This window comes from Hypomesus transpacificus, chromosome 3, assembly GCF_021917145.1.
Source record: "Hypomesus transpacificus isolate Combined female chromosome 3, fHypTra1, whole genome shotgun sequence".
NCBI lineage: Eukaryota > Metazoa > Chordata > Actinopteri > Osmeriformes > Osmeridae > Hypomesus > Hypomesus transpacificus.
In genome coordinates, this window is record NC_061062.1 from 8,620,079 (window position 1) to 8,645,016 (window position 24,938).

The 24,938-nt window shown below is 44.2% G+C and overlaps 1 protein-coding gene across 5 annotated transcripts in view; it reads left to right on the forward strand.

The window, feature by feature from the left end:
* rbks (ribokinase) overlaps positions 1 to 24,938 on the forward strand; it is a 26,883-nt gene continuing 1,945 nt past the window's right edge. The window contains exons 1-8 of one of the 5 annotated variants that reach the window (XM_047044937.1): positions 1 to 126; positions 1,742 to 1,806; positions 6,641 to 6,773; positions 7,912 to 7,975; positions 8,209 to 8,271; positions 9,423 to 9,587; positions 18,091 to 18,182; positions 20,363 to 20,557. In XM_047044937.1, the coding sequence (XP_046900893.1) occupies positions 1,748 to 1,806; positions 6,641 to 6,773; positions 7,912 to 7,975; positions 8,209 to 8,271; positions 9,423 to 9,587; positions 18,091 to 18,182; positions 20,363 to 20,557 (771 nt within the window). In that variant the 5' untranslated portion in view covers positions 1 to 126; positions 1,742 to 1,747. The other 4 variants (XM_047044949.1, XM_047044960.1, XM_047044970.1 and 1 more) reach the window with 4 other exon arrangements.

Sequence of the window (24,938 nt, forward strand, 5' to 3'; positions counted from 1 at the left end):
TTCCAAGCAGAATATGGACTTTGCCGACTAAACTTTAGCCTCATGGGCTAAATGTCAAAGCCATTATTTAAGAACAATCAAATAGCCTAACACGGAAATCTGTACAGATCAACTAATAGGTTTCAAGTACGTTTCTTTGCACGGATGCATGAGTCTTGGTCTCTGCCACTAACGTGACATATTGTTTAAGTATATCCTCTGCAGGGTATTTTTGGTTTATTCGAACACTGGATCACACTATAGGTATAGGCTAATCAATGCATGGTCATTCCTTTTTCTATCTATCTTGAAATCGATGTAGCCTGCCTTTTTAGTTTGACAATTGATGGCATTTTTTAAAAACATATTCTCATGTAAGAGTTCTGCTTCAGCGAGGTATCAGTCACACAGGCAGCTATTTTTCTGCAATGTTTTAATCCTACAGCCTGTAACTTGTCTGTTTCTGATACTGACAAAGCTCTGTGTTTTGTGTGCAGTCTCCCGATTCAGGCTGATTTGTTTTCATTTTTTATCTCTACTTCAATTTTAATTACTCTGCCAATGAAAGTTCTATGTAATAGTGTATAGTACTGCTTGATACAAACCAGCTAACTATCCTGCTTTTAAAATTTTGTCCTTTAACTCAGTTGTTTCTTTCAAAAGAAAGTGCTTGTACAATGCTCTCATAATGATGTCCTCTCCAGAGGGACGGCACAGTGTAGCTTAATGAGTGAAAGCTGTCAAATGTCTTGTTGTACATTGAAGCGTACACAGTTTGTTAACCCTTGTGTAGTGTTTTTCAACATGTTCAATGTTAACTTTACATACTCAGATACAATTATTTTTATTTTTTTTGTATTTACCTCAGACTGATTGGCCTTGGCAATTTTTTTGTGAAGAAAATATAAAATATCACATTCATTGACTGCACACTGTGCTAGATCAATTTAACTACTCTCAATGAAACCACGCTGTTATACTTTTTAGTAGCCTACCAGCAACATGGGATGGTCAAAGACTTGGCTACACATTTTGTCAGGAGAGTCAAATTCGTCCTTTTCCCCCCATCTTTTCAGTCCTTTTCTGAGTGGTCGGACAAGGAGGATCTAATTTTAATCTACTGCAGTAGGGGTAAAGTGGGGGAAGGAAATCTAGTCGGAAAGTGAAGACAACATACTGCAGAGATGTGGGAGAATTGAGCTGTCCTACTGCCAGCGGCCAAGCTTTCCAAGCCCCATTGCCTAGCAGGAGATTTGAAGAGATTAGCACACTAGCATTAACTCATATACACCAAGGATTTAATTAATTAAAGCTCTTGCAAAGCTTTACTCAGTCACGTGGTATTGCATTGAAATAATCACACTGTTCAAATTGGCATTCATCCAATTGGGCTAGCTATGAAAGCACTATTTTTATCTTGTTCTTATTGGTTCACGTAATGTTACAGCTGACAATAATTGGAGTTTCTTTACTGTGCTGTTGTGTATTTACGGTAAGCTAGGCAGCCTTTTAACTTGAATGCCCCCAGGTGATGGTCTGATACGGTATACCATTTTTATAGCTGTGTTTATTTTTAAAGCCATTTAATGTCATTCCATGTAAATGGCTCCCTGAATATGTTAACATTGTCAATTCTTAACACTAAACACAAGGGAAATGTTTAACTTTGTGTAACATACTGCTTATTGGCATCAGACATAATTATACGTAAAACTACACGTTCATGAAGTAACCAGATGGCCCTGTCTGTGTCTTTGGCCAGTAGGTAATGACGGAAGAGGCTTTTGATGTCGTGGTGGTGGGATCGTGTATGACTGACCTTGTCAGGTGAGTGAGTTCAGCACCTGTTTTATTTACCAAAGAATACATTATATTATATTAAAGACCTTGTAAAATACCCTAGTTTCTGCTACTGTAGTATATTCTACAGTATCTTCTTAGTGTCTTCTTAGTTCCTAGAAACTGCTTGTTGTTTTTATTTGTTAGGCGAGTCATGTCCCAGGTTTCTGCACAACTAGGTTTAGGTCAAATGCAGACAACATGTCAAGTTCGTCAAGTCTATATTTGGTTCCTCTTAAGAAGAAGATAGTGGTTAACAACTATACACATTGTGTTGGAGTCACAATTATATTTTCAGTGCTGGTAACCATGTGTCTCTGACCTGTTTTTTGTAGGGGTTGGGTTGGCTAAACACTCTCTGTGCAACATGTCAGGGTTATATTTGTCCAGTTGTCATGGCAGTTTTGACGTTTCAGCCCATGGAAATAATGTGTGGGTGTTTTCAAATGTCTTAAAATGGATTCTGAGACACATTATGGAAAGACAGATAAGGGAACTGCCTTGTTTTACTCACCCCAACTAGGCTATTAATACATATAGTCAGGATGGTTGATTATCACATGGAGGTGAGGGAAATAAAGGCTTGACTCTTGTCATACAGGTATCAGTGCACACCAAAAGCATTTAACTTAAAACATTCAAGGCATGGGTTATGTTGTGTACATTTTGTTGTGTGTATATGCTTGGAGGAGGAAAGGAAACCATTGCAAAGAGAAGGACATCCATTGACATTTCCACTGTCAATTTAGGATCCAGGTAGACTAATGACTGGAATTATTCCTAATAATCCTTTATATTCTAAGGGGAGCTATCTTTTTAACATTTTTCAGTTTTTCAAAGAAAGTAAGGAAGATGACCACCATTTCCCACATTGAGTTATCAACACAAACACTATCACTTATGGTCAGGACCTGAGGAAATCATCTAAACTGAGGCTGTGTAATACAGTTCCATAGGTCCATTGATCTGATCATTGACCCAGGAGGTGGATATGACATCAGTGTTTCTCCATTATCCTTACGAGACAATTCTCAAAGGGTTGAAATAGCCAAAATGAGCCAATGATCCAGTTTGATTCATAGTGAGCAAACTGTGGATGATGCAAATGCCTCAAACTGGTTAAGTCTTTACCACAAATGGTACGTCATCAGTTCAAGTGAATTTTGGGAGTGTCTGAGTGCCAAACATTGCAGAGCTCATTTCGAAACAACATTTGTCACCCTGGTTTTGACCTCTGGGTTTCACAACACATTGTTTTTCTTATCAGGTTTTTCAAAAGTTTATCGTCAAAAACTGCAAGCTGATGGTAGATGTCATTGGAATGTTGATTTTATTACTCAATTCAGAAAGAGTCTCAGAAAGAAACTTTCTCATTCTTTCTTTGCATCCATCAGTTCTGTTCGCGACCTTTTGGTTCAGCCTGATCAACTTTGAACACATTGATAAATGTGTTTAGTCATTAGAAATTGAGTTTGCACTTTGAAGGCTGGAGCTGCATCAGTTAAGCACTACAATGATGTGATGGTGACAGGAACTGTTTCGCTTGAGGGTGGGGGGGAAGTCTAAGGTTGGGGGGGAGAGTGAGAGAGGATACTTGAAATTCATTTCCACTCAACACATTTATATGCATGGCTTTGATGTCAGAAAATCCAGTTGTCTCCAAAAATGAATAAATAAGCAAATAAAAAAAGATGTGTTGTGTTGGGGTAGCGCTGTGCCTGTCCCATCCACTCGTCCTGACTCTCCATGTCTGTCCATTTCTTGTTTTCTCTTGTTCCCTTTTCCCTTCTGCATCATGGCCCGTCACTAAGCTGTTGCCAAAGCCAACTAGTGCCCCCTACTGCTCCACAATGCATACATTTTGCTGCTCAAGTTTCTGATAGCACACTGAAACATTTGTATTGCATAAAGTCGCTGAACCCCGCTGAACCCCACTGAAACCCGCTGAACGCCACCTCCAATGAGTTAGCCTCACTTCATTAGTGGTCTGTATATGTCCTATACCTTTTAGAAGGGAACCTCTTTAAAACTTGGAACGTGCAGAGACAATTTTTTCTGGATTACATCTTAAACCTTATGGTGATCAAGGTTCACAACCCAAGTACCAGGGACCAGGTTAGTTGTAAGTTCAGATGACATGTGTTGACACATTGGGCTCATACACCAAAGGCCAACTCAGGCAAACCCTTGGTTACGGCCTGATTTAGCTACATAGTTTTATAATAAGGGCAAAGACCTACACTTGTTCGTTTACCCCACAACAACGTGCCCTTACGGATTAGTAGTTGTGCGAGAATGTAGCCATTGGCTGAAGACTATACAATCACACCAATAAAGTGACCAATCAAATAAGATCTCCTTCTCCACCCATCCAGCCATGACTCAGTATGCCCATAAAAGGTGTTCCTATCCTTCCTTCTATTAAGCCTTTAACCTTTATGATAAGATTCTGGCTTAAACACGTAATTTGCCCGATAAGGAAATAGTTGACAGTCGGCAACATTAGCACGATCCCCACTTATACCATAGCGATTGAATGTGGCAGTAACTATCTCATCCTGGTGGATTTGTTTGGTCAGGTTAGCTCAGCTTCCATTCATACATCAGTCTAAATGGAAAAAGATTGTGTTTTTGCTTTCCTGTGTGAGTCTATCTTTGGACTTTGGGCTCCCTAGCTGTCCCTATAGTCTTCCTGCATTACTCAGCAGTCTAACCGATGCCAAGCCAATATGGCCTTAAAACAAATCGTCTTAGAACAAGACGTCACCAAACACCTGTTGTGGCCTTTTGGATTACGTGAGAGAAAACAAAAGTCTGCACAAGCTCCGTGGTTGAGGTTTTAGCACGTAGCCGTCTGGTTCGGTCTCGCAAACAGACAATGGCAATAGTGTCCTCTCTCCGAGGAGGAAGAGGGGTGTTGAACCTAACTGTCAGTCAGAAGACTGTGGGACTTATCAGTGCTTTATTATGTGTTTGTGTTCATCACAATCCTAAGATCAGTTATTGCTTCATGTTTTCTGTATTCTGTCTTATTATTTCTTCATCGATGTGTTCTTTCATGAACCTGTATTGTGCACTGATAAGTCACGGGTCTAGGATGTAGCACACGCGCACACAGCTGTTGACTGTCTGGGTAATCTGTGTCATCGCGCCACTCATCAGTATACCTTTCCCCCAGTCCTCATACCCGTCCACCCACGCTGGAGGCAAACTCGAGTCCTCTGACTCGTCAAATGTAACCACCTCTATAGATGCCGCTTGTTAACCAGCGACGCCACCAGAAGATATTTTTTATACTGGCACTTTGCTACCACTGTGTTTTTTGGATGGGTCAGTATTCTTTTCCTCACTGTTTAGAGAATGATGTCGCTCCAAATCAGCTGGTTGTCTAATACTTATAAACCCAGAACTGAACTGAAAGTCACACCATTCGAGTGGATATGGAGAACTTTCTTCCACAGATAGTAAGGAAGGTTCAATATAAACGATACAGAAGCATGAGGAAAGCAGCAAGGTCGAGGTAGACAAATACGTTTACATGTATTCATTTGGTTGATGCTTTTATCCAAAGGGATATGCATATAGTAAGTGCAGCAGACCGTAGTGCAAAAGTCTTCACAATGGTGGAGTTGAATACAAATGTATACCCTCCCACATGTTGTGCCTTCTTTCACATTTTTGATATCCCATACTGCCCTTACCTTATCTAATTACATACTAAGGCCAATATATCAAAAACTATTTACTATAGGGATGGCTATGTAGTTCCATTGACATGAGTGGTTTTGATATATCAATGTAACTGTTATGTACTTTTGATACCGTGGTCCATTTCAGTGTGTGTGTGAAAAGGGGTAGAAGGATGCTAAGCATTAATATTGAAAGAGAAAATACGTATGCGTTTTCTTTTTTTATTATTATTTTGCTCTGTTCAGTAAGTTATCAGGGACATCTATATGGGATTTACTTACTGATTTTTGAAAGTAGCTTGTCGTCTTTTTTCCCTGTTTGTCTCCTACACACGTTATCTTACAGAGAAGGAACGCCAGCTCAGCTGCCTTCCTCTGTGTCCTCTAGTTTCTTGCAAAACAACCTCCAATCTCCCCTGTCAACATCCAGGCAGCTGGATTTGGGGTGGGCTATGGACTGTTTTTCCTGCAGACTTGCTGTATTTTAGTCTTATCCACCACACACACACACATACCCACACACATCTAAATCACACATGCTTAGAGCTTAATCACAGCAGGGGCAAGACAAAACAAGTTTATGACCAGATTTTGCCACTGACATACCCTCTGACCCGGAGAAGTGTTGGAACAGAGCCAAACCATAGCTTAACACTTGAGTCGTCTGGGTCTACTGTTACTCACTGGGACTGTCTGTGATTGGAGAAAGAAATAGCCAGACAGACCTGTCTGATGTCACTGGCTCGTGCCCTGACAGCCCTGAGGTGGAGGGCGTGCCATCGCCCAACCTTTAGTCACTTACACATTGTTTTGGGTGAATGACATGATATGACCTTCCTATCTCTGGGAATATTGCTTGTAAATGGCTGGGAATGTTTGTGTGTGTGCGCGCCTTAATGAGGCGACTCTCATAGATGCTGAACTGTCAATGAACATTAAACTATCCATTAAAGCTAACATTATCACAATTAGGGGTTGCTAAGCAACCTACCAACTGCTGATCACTGTATAGTTGAGTCAGCGAAGAAATATAATCTGTAGCACAATAGTATCAGGAGCGCGTGAAAATTAAAGTTGACCTGTGTGTGTGTGTGTATGTGTTTGAGCATGTGGTTTTTCTTTTTTTCTTTCAGCCAGGCCACACGGTTGCCCAAGGAAGGCGAGACCATCCACGGCCACAGATTCTTCATCGGTTTTGGAGGCAAAGGGGCCAACCAGTGTATACAGGCAGCCAGACTGGGAGCCCAAACCGCCATGGTTTGTAAGGTACGACATACCTCCAAGGTACACAAAGCTTTATACTGTTGAAATGACATCGGTGAGAAACGTCAACCCGAAAAAAAGGTTTTATTTGATCTGTGTCAGTGTCTGTCTGTCTACCGTTGTCTTACTATCCATTTTGTGTGCCGACCTGTAGCCTATGAACGTACCGAATCATGTGGGACGTTGGTGTTTTCTTCGGTCTATGTACATTCTTGCACATTTCCACCCAACCAACCTTTTTAGTCACCTCCTGTGAGATGTCTTTTGACTCTCCATGCCAGCCTACCAGCCAAGCTCTCCTTTTTTACAAAGTGCACTTGTTCACCTGACAAACAGGAACACTTCTCACTCCTCATCAATCGATGTTTCAGCCCTCAATCTCTCTTGATCTGCACTGTAATAGTGGGAATACATGCATACCTACACCTACGCATCCCTCCCATTCAAACGCACGTATTCCCATATTATCTAACCTTCGTCTCCAATCAGCAAGCGCAGTGCAAACTTTCACCAAAGTACAGGAGACCCACCTCTGTCAGAAGAAAGAACCCGATCGATAACTGCAAAGTCCGGGAGGAGCTCTCTGGGCATGGGGAACCCAAAATAGACTCCCAGGCTCTTTTGAAAGCATCCAATATGAAGGCCACACTTCAAAGACAATGGGGCCAAGATGACACCAGTTGTGCTTTTGTACATCCTAGGCGGGTAGGGTACCCGTATTTGGCAAAAGTCTTGGAAAAAAGGATCGTAGCATGAAGCCTAAGGGGGAATGGGGACCCCTCTCGCACCCGGAACAAGTTTTAGATGTGGACATCCCGGAGCGGATGGAGGGATGAGGGGATAGGGGGAGGGAAATATGGAGGGAAAGGTGGACATGAGGAGGCGTCAGAGCTGGGTCATCATGTCTTGAAGGCTTGGCGCTTTGGCCGTGTATATGTGTGTTTGCGCGCGTGTGTGTGTATGTTTGTGTGCGTGTACGAGTGATTGAGGCGGCACTATGCCAGTATGCCAGCGGGGGGAAAAAATACAAGCCAATTGTGGATTCTGTTGACTGCACATGAAAAGTTGTCGATAAGCTAGTTTGACCTCACTCGTGTCTCTTCTTAGTTTGATGCTCATTTATTGTTGTATCTTTCCCAAGGTTGGAAAAGACTTCTTTGGCGATAACTACCTCCAGAATTTCAAGGACAATGGAATACACACAGGTAAGATAGGGAAATGATGAAAGTCCATTTGCTCAATACCGTCTAATGTGATGCACTTTCAGTGAAGGTTTTTACATTGCATTTGATCACAGGTAGGATTTCAGCATTTAAAAAAAAAATGGTTCGTTCAAATAAGTAGTAAAATGCTGTTTGTTAAATGTGGTGACTCCAATGACCTCACTCTCCGCCCTCCCTCCCCCTCCTCCTCCTCCTCCCTGTATTTCTCCTTCCAGAGTTTGTTGGGCAGACTTCTGTAGCAGCCACCGGAGCTGCCTCCATCATGGTCAACGACGCAGGTGAACCCAGGCCAGGGGCCATGCCTGCTGAGAATTTAAAAGCTTACTTGGATGACACACACACACACTTTACAGTAGACTTATGGTACACACACGTATACTTGGCTCTGCACACTGGCACCGGATCCGCACCTACGCACAAATACACACATACTTGACTGTTAAGTGCTTCAGATGGCAGAAAGGATCAGCATGGAGGCACTCTACTAAAATCTTAGACTTCCCACAGAGTGTAAAATTAACAGAGACTATTTCTACCGCTCTGGAAATAGAATGTGGTGATGTAACATGGTGTTTGATGTGTGTGTGTGGGACTGGGGCATGAATGCCTGCATGTGGTGTCCACTCTGTTTTATAATGACCAACGAAGGAAGTCCTTTTGAGGTACTGGAAGAGTTAAGGTACTCCAGCGTGCGTCGGTGGTGGATGTCATCTGCAATGATTGAGATCAGAAACAAAGATATAGCTTTTGCAGTATGTTCCGGGCCACCAGTCCAGGCCATTATCTGCCTTGATTGTTTTTCGAACAAGGTATTCATTTCTGCTGAAACTAGAAACGTAGGAATAGCGAATGACTGAAACAGGAATTTCATATGAATAACTGTCAATTATTCACTGATTGAAAAAGTGTAACTGTCCGTCCTCCCTTTCATCACTGACAAAAATAAATATGTTTTTATATTATATATATAAAAATATAAGAGTTATTGTGAAGTAGCAGAGGCAGAGCTGGAGCCTATCAGCAACTGACTCCAAAAACTTGAAACCCGTCAGGATTTTATATTGAAGGACGCATTGAGACATCGATTAGCTCCTCCAGATGAGGATGTTTAGTGATTTTTGTTATAAGCAGCAAACTGGACAGTTATTTTCTGCTTTTGGCTATGTGTCAAATATAACTGTTAATTGCTCCCTTGGTCAGACAAATATCCATCCAATGGAACATCCTTGAAACCAGGCGGGAAAAATGACTATATATATTTTTTCTATATATGGAAAACCTGGAAAAATACTAAGAATAATAAGAATAAACAAAACATGGATAGATGAATAGATAGATGTGTCGATTCACCTTGTGTGTCTAAAGATAGGTTCAGAAACCTCCCCCTGGATTTGTGCGTCACATCCTTCGCTTTGCCGCGTCGTTGCAGGTCAGAACGCCATCGTGATCGTGGCCGGTGCCAACCTGGTCCTGGGGAGCGAGGAGCTGCAGCAGGCTCTGCCGGCCATCCGCCGTGCCAAGGTGCTCATGTGCCAGCTGGAGATCAGCCCTGGCACCTCGCTGCGGGCGCTGCGGATGGCGCAGGAGAACAACGGTCAGTGGAACTCTGAATGCTTGTCGGTCTGCTCATCTGACCGTCTGCTGTCTGTCTTACATCAGTGCATCTATCAGTCTGTTACCGGGGTAGTGTGCTTGTTTGAGAAGTTAGGATCATCGGCAACCGGCCCATTGTTGTTGGAATTAGAATTGTAGGCTTGCATGCAGCTTCAGTCCAGGCTTTTTTCTCCAAAAAGGTTGTTCTAGTTCAATGTTGAGGGTTACAGAAGGGGGAATGTAGTGAATTACATAGACTTTAGTCTATATATTCCATATAAAATAGGATAATTTTTTTTTCGAAATTTGTATTTGCTTTCTTAGCTTTTACAAGATTTAGTCACAAGAAAGAAAAGCAGACAGACCAAATAAGCACTTTACAAGTCAGCTTCACAGCACAACACACATTAAACACTTTGTTAATTCAGCCGCTATCTCCGAGGACCACTTGTAGCTTCAGGTAAACAAATGGCCATTTAAGACCCACATGCCAGTCCCTCCCAGTGGAACCACCAGGGCCACCTAGTTAAGCATCGCTAATGGCACATCTATTCTTAGAAAGCACCGCATCGCCTCAAAGGTGTCAGGGGACACTCAGTCCTGGAAAGAACAGGGATTGACGTTGGCCTGATCAACCCTCCCCAAAGCATCCCGGGCGCCATAATGGGGTCCCGCCCACACGTGGGCTAACCAGATGGTCCCCTTGCCTCGCACGCACTTACACATCGCCGTCCCCTATAGCGTGTCTGTGAATTACGCCTTTGCCGGGCCATCGGGATGCTCTGAAAGGTGGCATGGTGAAGCGTTTCGCGAAGACCAACTGCGTTCTGTGATGCGACGGCACCAGCCCGACGCTCCAAACTCCCTCCAGGAAGAAACGGGGTGCTAATGGTTTGGCTAGTGAGCTAATGACGCTACCAGGGCACAAGGTGAGGTGAGAACAAGCACGCCTGCTTGGGTTTTACACAAACGGAACGAAAATGAGTCAAGCTGACTCTTTTTCTCCAAAATTGAAACTAGAATGTTACATAAAATGGAAGATATTCTTGATATAATTCAACAAGATAAACAAGATATCAAGTTTAAAAGGTATCCAAATCAGGCAAGTCCTTATCCAGTGCACACACAAGTATATAGAGTGTGTAATCTCTAAACAGGCGCTGGTATTAACACAGATAGGCATATATATCAGACAGGCAGATATCGGTTTGACAGGCTAGGTTGAGAACTGAAACTGTAGATAAATCTTGACTAGATTTCTCTAAGTTTCTCATGTTCTTACTTTCAACTTTCTTTCTCCCTTTCTGTTAAATAGGAAGCTTTGATATTTATCACCAAGTGCAATTAGAGCCTGTCAAAGTCGCTTTAGTTTTACTCTCAAATGACTCATCAGTGTATATGCCTTTGTAAGGGTGTGTGTGTGTATGTGTGTATGACTCTTTGATGACTTGTGTTTTTCTTTCTCGCTGTGCTTTTCTTGCATTTCCATGTCCCTACGTCATTATGTGTTTATCTTATTCGTTCCATTCAATTTCTCATCCAGAACATTGCGGAAATACAGTATATAGTCCTGGCTACTGGCATACTGCTGCGTTGTGAGAACATTTCAGTGGGTCGACATCATAGTGAGTTACTTTACATGACCCAATGGAGCAAATACCCTGTCATGAGACATTCCAGACATGACTACCCATATTACTGCATCGTGTATTTGTGTGTGTGTGCGTGTGTAAACAGCTGGATCCAGCAAAAAGTGAGTTAAAGCCTGGCCAGAGAACAGACACATATTTGAGTTATTCCGTTTATCCGACACACATGCCACTCATTCCATTACACATCTGTCAAAAACCTAGACTTTCACATTCATATTTTATCTTATTAGGTTTGTTCGGGATTGGGTCTTTCAGCGTCCCTAATATCAGTGTTCCACACTCAGAGTAGGCTCAAGGCTGTCCTCTGCTCATTAAGAACCTCAGACACCCTCAACTGACGCGGTCGATATGAATGCAAGCATTGACTCCATTCACACCACAGATGGTGGTTGGAAGCCTAGATGTCAGAGGGGAAAGGAGAGTGAGGAAGAGGAAGAGAGAAGAGGGTATCACTGTGCTTGCACCTTGGATGGTGGGGCATCCTCTTTGGTTGATACTGCATGCATGCCAGAGAGACAGGAAGAGAATGGAAAAGCATCTTTATATTGGCTGTGGGTTTAGCCAAGTTGTATCGAGGGAACATTTGAATCAATACCTTTTCCCCTGTTGACAGTCTCTTGTCATCCAACTCAGCTTCACAGGAAGTTCACAAACAACGTGTGTACTTTACCGTTATGCTCCTTGCCAGGTTCCTGCCCTCAGAAAGAGGAAGTGATGTGACTTGGTAGATTATAAAATAAAAGTATATCAAAGAAATTATATCACTTCTATAATGTAATAACAATAGAAAATACATTTGTGATGGGTATTTTTAACTCTAATCCTAACCCATACACTTCAGTATTTGAGACAGTATGTGGAAAATATATATTCTTTGATATTCTAATATGTCTAACTCATGCCACAAAGTAAAATTGATACATTTACTCCATCAGTTCATCACTGTCTTTAAGTTATTGACTATTAAGCTCAAAGCCTCTAACTATTTTACAGTCTGCAAAAATACTTGCTGAGAGGATGAAGCTGCAATCAGAGCTGCTCCCCTGAAGTGCACCTGTGTTGTTTCCGAGTGGCCATCCCAGAGGTCTGTTGGGGCGGTAATTAATATAAATAGCTGTAACTGTGGGTCTCTCCACTTCCTGTCTCCTTGTACAGAAGGGGACAGAGAGAGGAAGAGAGAGAATCGAAGCAGGATATGAAAGAGAAGAGAGAGTAGCTGAAAGGAGCACAAGAAAGAGGCTTCCGTTTCGGATAAATACTATCGGAAAGGGGGGGAGGGAGAGATTTCTCCCTTGGAAATCCAAATGGCTGGGTGTGATCCATTTCCAGACTGTCGTGTCTTGACCTGGCTCCACAGGGTTCGGCGTGTATGACATGTGTCTGTGTGACGTGCTGTTCCCACTTTTACATCGATCGAGGGCCAGCATTCACCTCGAAACAACAGGTGGTCACAACCCTGGGCAAACCCACGCTGCTGCTCTCCCCCACACACACACACAAACACACACACACAAACACACACAAACACACACAGCCAAAAGCAAACGCACACTCAACCTCAAATAGTGAAGAATCATGTTTTTTTTGTCGCTGACACACAAAACTTCTTAGATTGAGAAGACACTCAGGCATCACTTTACTTCTTGCCCCTTATCATCTGTTTTCCTAGATGCACTATTTGTGTGCCGCTTTGGATCAAAGACTCTGTTAAATGAAAGACAAATGCCATCATATTACATTATCACAATATGATCCACATTTGACATTGCATTGTATTGATTTAGCTGGTGCTTTAATTCAAAAGCATACAAATACTGAATATAGAAAGTGCATTGTTCCATCAACATTCTAACAGCATTTCGGTGGTTAAAGGAACAGTTTGTATTTTACCAGGCACAGTCCAAAACCTCTCAGCTACCAGGCAGTGTTACAATAACCATCTCAACTACAGCGCAACAATAAGATGTCAAATACAATATTTCCTTGTAGAGTATGAAATACTGTAACAGAGACAGCCGCATATTTTACGAGCAGTATTTACAAAAATGGAAGGTGCACTCTCTTGCAAGACTGCGTGTCAAATGCCACAACAATCGCAACATTTTTGCAGGTACCAAAGGTAGTAATGTACTGCTAAGTGCAGCTTTAAGTTCCCGTAGGCCAGGTGGAGCTCAAAGACGATTCCAGGAGCAATGAAAGAGAAGCACCCCATGGTAGTTCTGAGAACGTTTCTCTGCACAGGGCCCATCAGGCCAACCCTGAGAGACATACACAAATGAACCTCATGAATATGTCTTGAGGGTTGACGGCGGACGATTTTTCCTCACACACACTAAGGGTTACAGCTCGCACAAACGTTCACGCCCTTTACACACACGGGATAAGGTTGCGCTTTCCCAAAAAAAAGAAAGGACCACGCACACACACGCTTCAAGGGTCATCGCTCACGCACACGATCGCTTACTTTACGAACACGTATGAATGGAGGTTGCGCCTTCCACAGAACAATACACTTCACACACGCGCAGTCTAGGCCTGAGAGAGAGACAACAGAGAGGTGAGAAGTGGCTCCCTGACAAAGCACACGTAAGAGGGCAGCTTCCCTTTTTCCCCACTCATAGATGTATTTTTTTTATTTTTGTTGGCAATATTTTTTTTTATACAGGAAACGCTAATTTTATCTTTTAATAGGCTTGTTGCAGCACTTAAGCGTGGAGCGCTCGAAAGAGAGCAAGCCATTAGAAAGCCTTTGTTCCCCCTGAAAGGCCAATCAAGGGTAATACAGGCCTGGGATACTGTAGTAGCTGGTGAAATGATTAGAGTCCCTCATGAAAGTATGGTGTAATGGGTGGCAAGTCAGTGTTATCAGAGTAGTTATTGCACCGTATGTTGTTCAAGCTATACTGGGATTGTTTTAGAGTAGGGGTGTTGCCTTGCAGACACATTCCTTTATGTTTCTTTGTAACATTTACATTTATTCATTTAGCAGACGCTTTTATCCAAAGCGACTTCCAAGAGAGAGCTTCACAAAGTGCATAGGTCACTGATAATAACAACAAGATAGCCCCACAGCATTGCGGGTAGTCAAAAAACAAGAAGTACATATTGTGAACAACCAAAAAATAGTGCTAAAGGGAAGAAACCATAAGAGCATGTAGTTAAACAAGTTAAAATTACACAACATTAATCTCTAAGTGCAGGTGTACCTGTAGGAAAGCAATAAAAATAGGATTAACTAAAAAAGAAGAATACAACAGTTTAAATCAGCTACCACTAACCAACAAGAGCAACAGTCTAGGCAAGAGTCATTGTGAACCTTGAGGAAACTAGCGTTGGATTCAGCAAACCATTCCTAAGTACCATTGTACTCCCGGAACAAGTGCGTCTTGAGCCTTCTCTTGAAGGTGGAGAGACAGTCCGTGTCTCTGATGGAGGTGGGGAGTTGATTCCACCACTGGGGTGCCAGGCAGGAGAAGAGCTTGTGCTGGGACCGGGCGGTCTTGAGAGGTGGGACCACCAGGCGGTTGTCTGAAGAAGACCGTAGGTGGCGGGTGGGGGTGTAAGGCTGCAGGAGAGACTTGATGTAGTCGGGCGCAGTCCCGTTCACTGCTCGGAAGGTCAGTACCAGGGTCTTGAATCTGATGCGGGCCGTTATGGGTAGCCAGTGGAGGGAGATGAGGAGCGGGGTAACGTGGGAGCGTCTGGGTAGATTGTAGACCAGACGGGCCGCTGCATTCTGAATTCTCTGAAGAGGGCGGGTTGCGCATGATGGGAGACCGGCGAGCAGCGAGTTGCAGTAGTCCAACTTGGAGAGGACAAGTGCTTGGACAAGCAGCTGGGTGGAGTGCTCAGACAGGTATCTCCTGATCTTCCGGATGTTGTAGAGGGTGAATCTACACGACCGGGAGACCGCAGCAATGTGGGCCGTGAGGGAGAGCTCGTCATCCATGGTAACCCCAAGGTTCCTGGCAGAGGATGAGGGGGTCACCGTCGCAGATCCCAGGGTGATTGAGAAGTCATGGGAGATGGAGGGTTTGGCCGGGATGATGAGAAGTTCTGTTTTGGCAAGGTTCAGCTGGAGATGGTGCTCAGTCATCCAGGCGGAGATGTCTGCGAGGCAGGCCTCAATCCTGGCTGAGATCCCCGGATCGGTCGGAGGGAATGACAGGTACAGCTGCGTGTCGTCAGCGTAGCAGTGGTAGGAGAAGCCATGGGAGGTGATGATTGGTCCAAGTGAGGTGGTGTACAGAGAGAAGAGGAGGGGACCAAGGACGGAGCCCTGTTGGACACCAGTGGAGAGCTGGCGTGGGCCTGACAGTTTGCCTCCCCAGGAGACCTGGTAGGATCTTCCCGACAGGTAGGATGAGATCCACTGGAGTGCAGTGCCAGTGATGCCCATCTCAGAAAGTCTGGAGAGCAGGATCTGGTGGTTAACCGTATCAAACGCCGCAGAAAGGTCCAGCAGAATGATGACGGATGACCTGGAAGCCGCTCTGGCAGACTGGAGGGCAGTGGTGACTGAAAGGAGGGCAGTCTCTGTGGAGTGGCCGGTCTTGAAGCCCGATTGGTTGGGGTCGAGCAGTTTGTTCTGAGAAAGGAAGTTAGACAGTTGGTTAGATACAGCACGTTCAATTGTTTTAGAAAAGAAGGGCAACAATGATACCGGTCTGTAGTTCTGGAGGACGGCAGGGTTAAGGGAGGGTTTTTTGAGTAAAGGGGTAACTCTGGCCTGTTTGAAGGCAGAGGGGAAGGTGCCAGAGGTAAGAGAGGAGTTTAGAACATGGAGCAGAAAAGTTATGATAGAGGGGGAGATGGTTTGAAAGAGAGGGGAGGGGACAGGATCAAGGGGACAGGAGGTGGGGCGATGAGAGAGAATGAGGTCAGAGAGCTCTACCTCGGACAGGGGAGAAAAGGAGTTTAGACATTTAGTTGGGTCAGAAATGGAGGGTGAGGGGGTAGGAAGGGTGGGTTTAGGGAACCGACTGCTAATGTCGGCGACTTTTTTCTCAAAGAAGGAGGAGAAGTCGTCTGCTGTCAGGGTGGAGGGAGGGGGTGGGGGAGGTGGGTTAAGAAGGGTGGAGAAGGTAGAGAAAAGTTTGTGGGGGTTTGAAGCAGAGTTAATTTTGTTAAGAAAGTAGAGGGTTTTGGCACCAGTTATGTGAGAAGAGAAGGATTTGAGGAGGGAGTGATACTTATCAAGGTCCAGACCGTCTTTGGACTTGCGCCATCTCCTCTCAGCTGCTCGAAGGGTGGACCGTTCTTCACGAATAACATCCGTAAGCCACGGGCAGGGGGGAGAAGATCGTGCAGGCCTGGTAGACAGGGGACAGAGAGAGTCAAGTGATGCAGTTAAAGTGGTTAGCAAGGTGTCGGTGGCAGTGTTAGTGGGGTGGGACGAGAACTCGTCAATGGGAGGGAGGGAGGATGTTACAATAGAGGAGAAGTGGGAGGGGGATAGCGAGCGGAGGTTGCGCCGGAAAGTTACGAGGGGAGGGGAGGTAGGAGGGGTTGGAGGGAGAGACAGTGAATTGGATAAAGTAGTGATCAGAGATGTGCAGTGGGGTTACAGAGGTTAAGTCAGTGATACAGTTACGTGTCAGGACGAGGTCTAGCTGTTTGCCTGCCTTGTGGGTCGCCGGTGTGCTCAGCAGCGTCAGGTCGAAGGAGGTCAGGAGAGACAAGAAGTCGACAGCCTGCATTCCTTGGAGGTGGATGTTGAAGTCCCCAAGGACTATCAGGGGGGTTCCATCATCCGGAAGGACGCTGAGGAGCATGTCCAGCTCCTCCACAAAGTCGGCTAGCGGTCCTGGTGGGCGATAAAGAACAATTAAGCATGCTTTGATAGGATTAGTTAGCATCACATAATGGTGTTCAAATGATTTGGCAGTAACAGAGAGTGGTGTGGATGTGTATTTAATATGTGGGGAAAGAAGCAACCCTGTCCCACCACCCCGCCCGGTTGAGCGGGGTGAGTGAGTGAAGGAGTGCTTGACGGAGAGAGCAGCTGGAGTTGCAGTGTTCTTTGGGCGGATCCATGTCTCAGTCAGCGCAAGGGCATGAAGAGAAGCATGGGATGCAAACGCCGGGATGAAGTCTGCCTTGTTCACAGCAGACTGGCAGTTCCAGAGCCCTAAGGAAAGAGACAGGGCAGGTGGAGAAGAACTGGATATGTAGTGAAGGTTAGAAGTTGACCGAATATACTTTGTGACATATCTACGTCTACGGGTAGTGTAATGAACAGGAATGCTAAGGAAACACATGCTAGCTATGAATAAATTCTAGGTAGAATATAATCTAAATATGAAAATAAATAGGTTGATGCTTATCAGAAGAGGTGATCCGCCTCGTTGGCCTTCCTCGGTGGACTCCGCAGGTAGACTCCTTGTCTTTGTGCGACTGAGTCTTTGTGCGACTGAGTCTTTGTGCGACTGAGTCTTTGTGCGACGAGGCTGGTAGACGAGGCTGCCTCTGTAATGCTAACCGCCTTAAATATGCTAATGCACAGATACAACGCCCCCAATTACTGCCAAACAAAAGAATACCCTGAGTACCCTGAAACCGAAAATGACTCACTGGCTAGCTACTCCTTGACCAGTTTCAACTGGTTATCTAACTGCTGACCCTTCTGCTCTGCTCAAGAGACTAACTTTTAGCTAAACTCAATAATATACTAGTCTTGATCACTCGCAGTCAATGCAGCGCTCTCGAAGTTCTCTTCAGTATGACGCTATACGCTCTCGTATAAAGTACTGATTATAAAATGTTGACATAAACCCCACATATTGCAAAGATTTTTTCCATGTGTTAAGATACTTGTGTACCTTATTGAAATGTATTTGGATTTGTTTGCAGTCAGAACCATATTTAATCCGGCACCAGCCATAGCAGACCTGGACCCAGACTTCTACAGAGCTTCCGATATATTCTGCTGTAATGAGTCAGAGGTGAGAGATTGACACATTACACTGACACATTACACACATAATGTGAGGACACATTATTAGACGAACGCTTGACACACTTGAAAAAATACACATCAGAGAACAGACACCCAAGGTCTCTCACAGAGTCACTGGTAATATTGACATAGACACGTACACACGGTTTACTGTAAACACGCTCCTTATCCGGAGCATTAACACTCCCACCTTTACCTCAACAAACACTCTCATTTCCACATTCAGACACACACCCACACACTGTCATAGAGACACAAACATTCACAGGTTCTATAGATGTATGGACAGTGTGATGAGGATGATGATGATGATGTGTCTTTCTGGTCATCTTAACTCGGGTTCAAAGGTCAATTTCTATAAGGGATGGTTCTTAAACTACCTCTCTGCCTCAGGGCTAGCAAACACCAAAACCCACGGTTCAAAATCAAAGACGTTTCATACACACAAATACCACCCCCACGCACACAAACACACAGATACACAGAACAAACTAACAGCACACTCTCAGACACACACACAGGGAGTTTAACTAGGCGATTGCATCTCTAGGATCATGACTCCCCACACATCAATAACACACAGCAGTGCAACCTCTGAAGTACTGTGTAACCCTTCTGGCATGGGAAAATAAACACCACCTTTCTTTTTATGGTAAACGAGGTTATACAGTCACCTTTAGGCTTCACACCTTGCCTGTCAAAAATGACTGATGACTGATGAGGGCAGGGATTGATGGAAAACATAGTTTGGGAGAAGAAGAAAAAAACAGCGAGAACAGGACAGATGTGCATAGCGAGTGACTCATTCACCTCTCTGAGGTGGAGGTGAGTTCATCCTCAAACCTTTTGGAGGCACTTTGATGTGGATTTTAGAGCAGAGGCCCCGTATCCAGGTGGGGGAACATGAAAGCGAGAGTTTTGGCGACAGCGCCGAACAGTTTTTCTTTCTTCCACACACACATAAGTATGGACACACACTGTGGCTGTACACACACAGACACACAGTCACACGCTTGTTGTACAACACACACATCTCGGTCCTCTTCGCCCTCACACATGCTCCATCTCTCTCTTTCTCACATTTCTCTGCATGCTTTCATCCTCTCGTGTCTGCTCATCTTTCAGCCGAGGCGGTAAGATGATTCACCAAAGTACACAGAGCCAGATTGATCCTCTGTGCGCGGCCAGATGAGTAAGAAGACAGCTTTCTCATTTGGCAGCCGACCAGAAAAAGGGAAGGTGCTGCGGGTTTATAAAAGCACACTAATATACCCACCGGTTGTTATTGAAGTGTCAGGCCATCGTTTATCTAAAAGACATAGAGAAGGTAGAGGAAGAAGCGCTAATCCCCCCCGTTTAGAGTCCTTGTCAGAGACATACCTTGACCTTACCATGAGAGGCCGGTTGGCGCACGTACAGGGCAGGTGTTGAGATTTTACGAAGATGGACACCCACCGTGTGTGAGTGGGTCCAAGTCTTGTACAAGTGAATAGGTGGGTGTTTGTGTGTGGTCCACAGTACCATGTTATACCCGGAGGGAGATTAAGGATGACAAAGTGCAGCCGTTCTTTGATCCATGGCCCACAAAGCAGGTTGAAATGTTCTCTAAGGATTGGGAATGATCTTTGATGTTCGTTGTGGACCTCACACAAGCTGGACATTTGGGGCATGTCCATCTCACACCCCTTTAACTGTCACCCTAATAGGCTGTCGGGAGGTGTTTGCCTCAGTGAGGTTTTACTTTACCTTAGGTGGTCTGTAGTACAGTATTTTCCCGCCCGACTTGGAGTGGTGGAATGAAACCCCAACGATCCAGGTGGACACTAGCTGCTGTGTGCCTTTAGCCACCTGTGGTCCTCTTACCCCACTCCCCTCGTTGTAATGAGTATGAGTGTTGGGGATATGTGGATATGATACAAACTAAAAATACCTAATTAAATAATAATAGTTTAATATGACACTATACCGTAATATACACATCATACAGTTTGCTACGTCACGTGATAGATGATACTATAGCCAATATTGTATCAAATAATGTGATATGGTACAATTTATGGTACAATATGTTCGATGTGATACCATGATATATAATAGTCCATGGGTCTGTTCTCGAACCTGGCACCTAACCTTCCCCCTAGTTGACCCGACACATTCACTCCCCAGGCAGAGCTCCTGATGGGTTGGCCTGTGACGAGCGTAGAGGAGGCGGGCCGGAGCGGCAGAGAGCTGCTGAAGCGGGGCTGTGGAGCTGCCATCATCACCCTGGGTCCCCAGGGCTGCGTGGTGCTGGCGGCACAGGAGCCCTCCACCCCAGCGCACCATGTTCCCACCACGGCGCTCACGGCAGTGGACACCACGGTGAGAATGTCCCACATCGAACTGTGGAAAATATGGGTTCATGTTCTGGTTCAAAGTTGAATTTATTCCATATTTTTGGGTTGACCCACGGTTGTTTATGAATAATTGAGTCATTTATGTTGTTCATATACAACTTGGACCAAAATAACTTTTGTTGCCTTCGGAAATTGTGTTTATAATCCCATTTAGTGAAATAATTTTATGTGACTAATGTGAATACATTAATCTTAATTCAGTAGCAGTAAGGCATAATGGTTAATTATTCAATAAATGAAAAATCCACATGACAAAAAAAACTAAAATCGAGTATTTCAAATGATAAAAAGTGCATTATTGGTTCTCAGTAAGATTTTTTTTATAGACTCAAATCAATTATTTCAATTTTCCCCTAGCCAAATTATTGCTGCTTGGGGCAAACAAATTGGTAGTTATGAGGAACACTGAACCTCCGACATCAAATCTTGATTAAGGGGTTGGTTGACTCAATTCACTAAAAAATGTGGCTGCTTTGTCGTCACGGTAGCCTCAGTGTGACGACGTAATTTCCTGTATGAAAGTTTGTGGGCTTTTTGGTGTGACACACAGACGTCACCAGAGCAAATCGCTAATACAACTTGTACTAAAGAGAGTGTGTGTGTGTGTGTGTGCATGTGGTAGAAAGGGATTGGAAGTGTTGATAACAGCAGTGTTATCTATTAACACAGAATTCCATTGTATGCGCCCTGGTGCAACGGTAACACACATAATGGCTTCTCATTGCTAAATGACTCTAATCTTTCGCTAAGAATTCCTGTGAAACAACAACTTCAAGGTGACAGTAGGACTGCTTGTGGTATCAAGTTAGGTACTGTACCTGCGGGGCATTTACTTCCTCAACATCATAACATTCACATCCTGTTTATTGTACACACACACACCACACTGACGGACTGATGACGGTTAGTAAGAATTGGGCTGCTTCCATACTTCCTCCGAAAACAAATAACCATGGTTTAACCCCAAAGATCAACAACAGGTCACATAAAAAATAAACGAAATACATATTCATGTGTTTATTCAGATTTTATAGTCCAACTATACATTTTCTTTCAACTTCTTAAAGTGTTTCATGACAAAAACTTCATTCATAATTTAAACTATTAGGCTACTTATTTCAATTGAAAGGAAAGACTGCTGCACTGCTGTTGACACACACAGCTTTAGCTTGTGAGTAATCTCAAGGCAGTAAGTGTTTTTTTATGATTGAGGAGCTACATGTGCACTGCACAGTCTCGTATCCTCCTCTGACTAAAGTCTTTCGCTGTTCCATGGTGTGCATATTCCAGTGAGCCTTTATCAGTGGCAAAAGGAACTCAACACTTTCAGACCTACTTTGGTCGTGTTTGACCCCCCCGCCCCTCCCATGCCCTGCACACACTCTCCCTCTTCCGCATATTCAAACTCAATCAGACTCTCTAGCCCTGTGGGAATCTCCCCACACCCCCCTCCCTCCAGTGACTCAACTCTCAGCCGTGCACGAGTCAGCAGGACTCAGGGCAGCCATGATGCGGTCGGGCCTGGTGTTTTGGCAAAGCTCCTCTCCACCCACCCTCCTCCTTTACTTTGATAGCCTCATAAATTCTGGAGCGCTCAACTCATTTGGATGTCCTAATCCCTCTTCCAGTAAACCAGTGTTTCACCCCAGTGCAGCCCCCCCCTCCCTTTATCCCATTTACTGGTGGAAGGGAAGAAAAACACAGACCAGATTGTTGTGTAGACGGCTAGACAGATGTTTTCCCTTTAATCTTAGTTAAACTGTCTATCGAGGTGCAATTTGATCTTCCGAATGTTCATTAATGCCACTTTGTCAATATAGTTTGATCTCAGCTGCATTATTTCTGTAAATATTGCAGATGAATGCCAAATACCTATATTTGGCTGGCACCTTTTAGTTAGCCTGGAGTGAGCATCTAGGATTATTTTAGTTCTGCATGGTCACCTGGTGGACTGAGGGTGAAGGCTGGCTGACGAGGCCTGGGTAATATTAGCACAATGAGTCACTTGCGATTCTGGCCCTTGGTCAGTCTCTTGACCAGAAGCGCTAATGCTTCCATTGTGTGAAGATGTCCATGCCATGGGAAGAAATAGTTCTATTTTGAATAGGCTCACATTGGTAAATTAACACTGTTCACTGGTGTACATGTAAATGTGTCAGAAATAAATTTGTAATGTGTGTAGATAGATACACAGACAAGTCAACAGTAGGATTTGTGTTTTTTGTAGTGAACTTTACAAGGAGACGTTGAATAATGGACTACACACTTTTGGCAAGGTTCTTCATATCTTTGTTGAATTAATTTAACATATTGTTTCTGTGACAAAGCAGTAACATTTCCTCAACTTGAAATATTTGTGCAACTGGATTATTCAAGCTAATTTTATTTACCAGCTATTTTTCAGATGGCGGAAAAATAAGTGCATGTCAAAACTAGGGTCGAAGCAACAGTAGTATCAGAAGCAAAAAAAAACGTATCTAATTCTTCCTTCATTTAGTCTCCCAAATGCTTAGACTCTATGACTCCCCTACTGTCTGCTCTATGACTCCCCTACAGAATGTCTTCCACCCGCCCTGTACATTTAGCTTGGAGGCTATGCGGAACGTCTTGATTGGAACTTGTGAGCAGATAGAAAGGAGACGAGGGATTGATCAAAGACATATGGGCTTTGAGAATCGTAATCAGTTTAAGTGCATCTGATCTCAAGGTCTACAGTTATTGTGAGAAGAGGAGACCCCCTACTGTCAATCGTTTATTTTCTACAGGAACATGGAGAGGTCATTTTTGTTCGAATGGAAATGTAGTCTGGGAAGTGCAAACATTGTCAAATGAGTTAGGGTTGTGTGTCTCTCCAGCCCCGAGAGAGTCTTTTTGAAGTTGTCTTTTACGAGTATTAAGGATTTGGAAACCCTTAAGACCAAAGCACCACGATAACGAGCTTCAATGCGACAATGTATCCGTCAAATCTTGACCTTTTGAACCCCAAATTGGTAATGGCAGTACAACTTTCAGACTGCCACCTCAAATCAAAGTTTCAAGACTTTGGTCTCAGGCAACAAGCGGAAAAGCTGCGTGACAGTGAGAGGGGTCAAGGTCTGGCGAACGAGAGACAACTGAGCGTCACTGCTCATCTTTCGCTATACCGTTTCTGTCGTTTGATTGACAGGCCTCCACATCTAACCTTCACCAAACTGTGTCGAGGGCGGTGGCGGCAGGGCCGAGGGCTGTAGCGGGTTGTCAGCTCCAGTGAGCGTCACGCAAGGGAATGCAGCGCTGTCACATGCCAGTCTCGGAGAAAGTAAGGCATTGTTTTCTCGCCGCGCGAGAGGACAGTGACTCCCTCGTCGGGTGCACTAGCGCGTGTAGACCAAGGGGATCAGACGTCCTGTGTGTTAGTTATTAAAAACCCTGTTTTGACTAGGGATAGGGACTGGGAAGTGGCAACATTGGTCACCAAAATGGCTGCATTTTCCTTGAGGTTACGGCAAAGGAAAATACATATATATAGGATTCATACCATTTCATGTCCAATGGTGAATGTGAGCAGTGTACCAATTCACATCCAAACGTACCATTTCGATTCAGGTAAACATGTCTACTGTCCTGGTCTTGGATCGGCAAATGGATGGAAAAGGAATGGTGGTGTTTACTAAATTGACACAACATATCAAACATCTTCTGGCAAACTTGTCAAAGAGCGTGGGATAATGTTCTCTCACACCACACTGTACCTCATTGGTCCCCTGAAGTGTGGGTGCCAACCGCCTCCTACCAAGTAGTCTGGGGTGTGGACTAGGGTGTAGTCATAGCCTTAACCAGGAACTGTGAATCTGGGAAACTTGCCAGAGGGAGGACCACACCACTGCACAATATTTCCACACGGTTAAAGCCCAACCCAACCAGACAGAAGACATAAACACAAATACTTTTTTATTCAATGGAAATCCACCCAGCTTGTCCAAATATTCACCCCTGAACTCACTTGTTTCCAGTAACCCTACTATCTTCTGGAGTCAATCAATGACTGACCTCTGACCATAGCACTTTCCTGTTGGTTAGGCAGGAAATTGAGTTTTGTTTTTTGAAAGGTGATTTTGAAGGGGGGGGGGGGGGATCACGCTTGGGGGTGAAGGTACTCAAGGAAGAGTGTAACGAACTCTCCAAGCTGAAGCGGTGAGTAATGGGTTAGGCTTGTAAAAACCAGTAGTGGGGGCCATCTGTGGTTAAATCTTACCGCATCGCCACATTCCTCTGTGCCTTTTCCCATCAGTGATCTAACAACCCCCCCTCACCACATCCCAGTTTACCCCCTAGGCACGGATGGTACAATCTATCATCTTTGACAA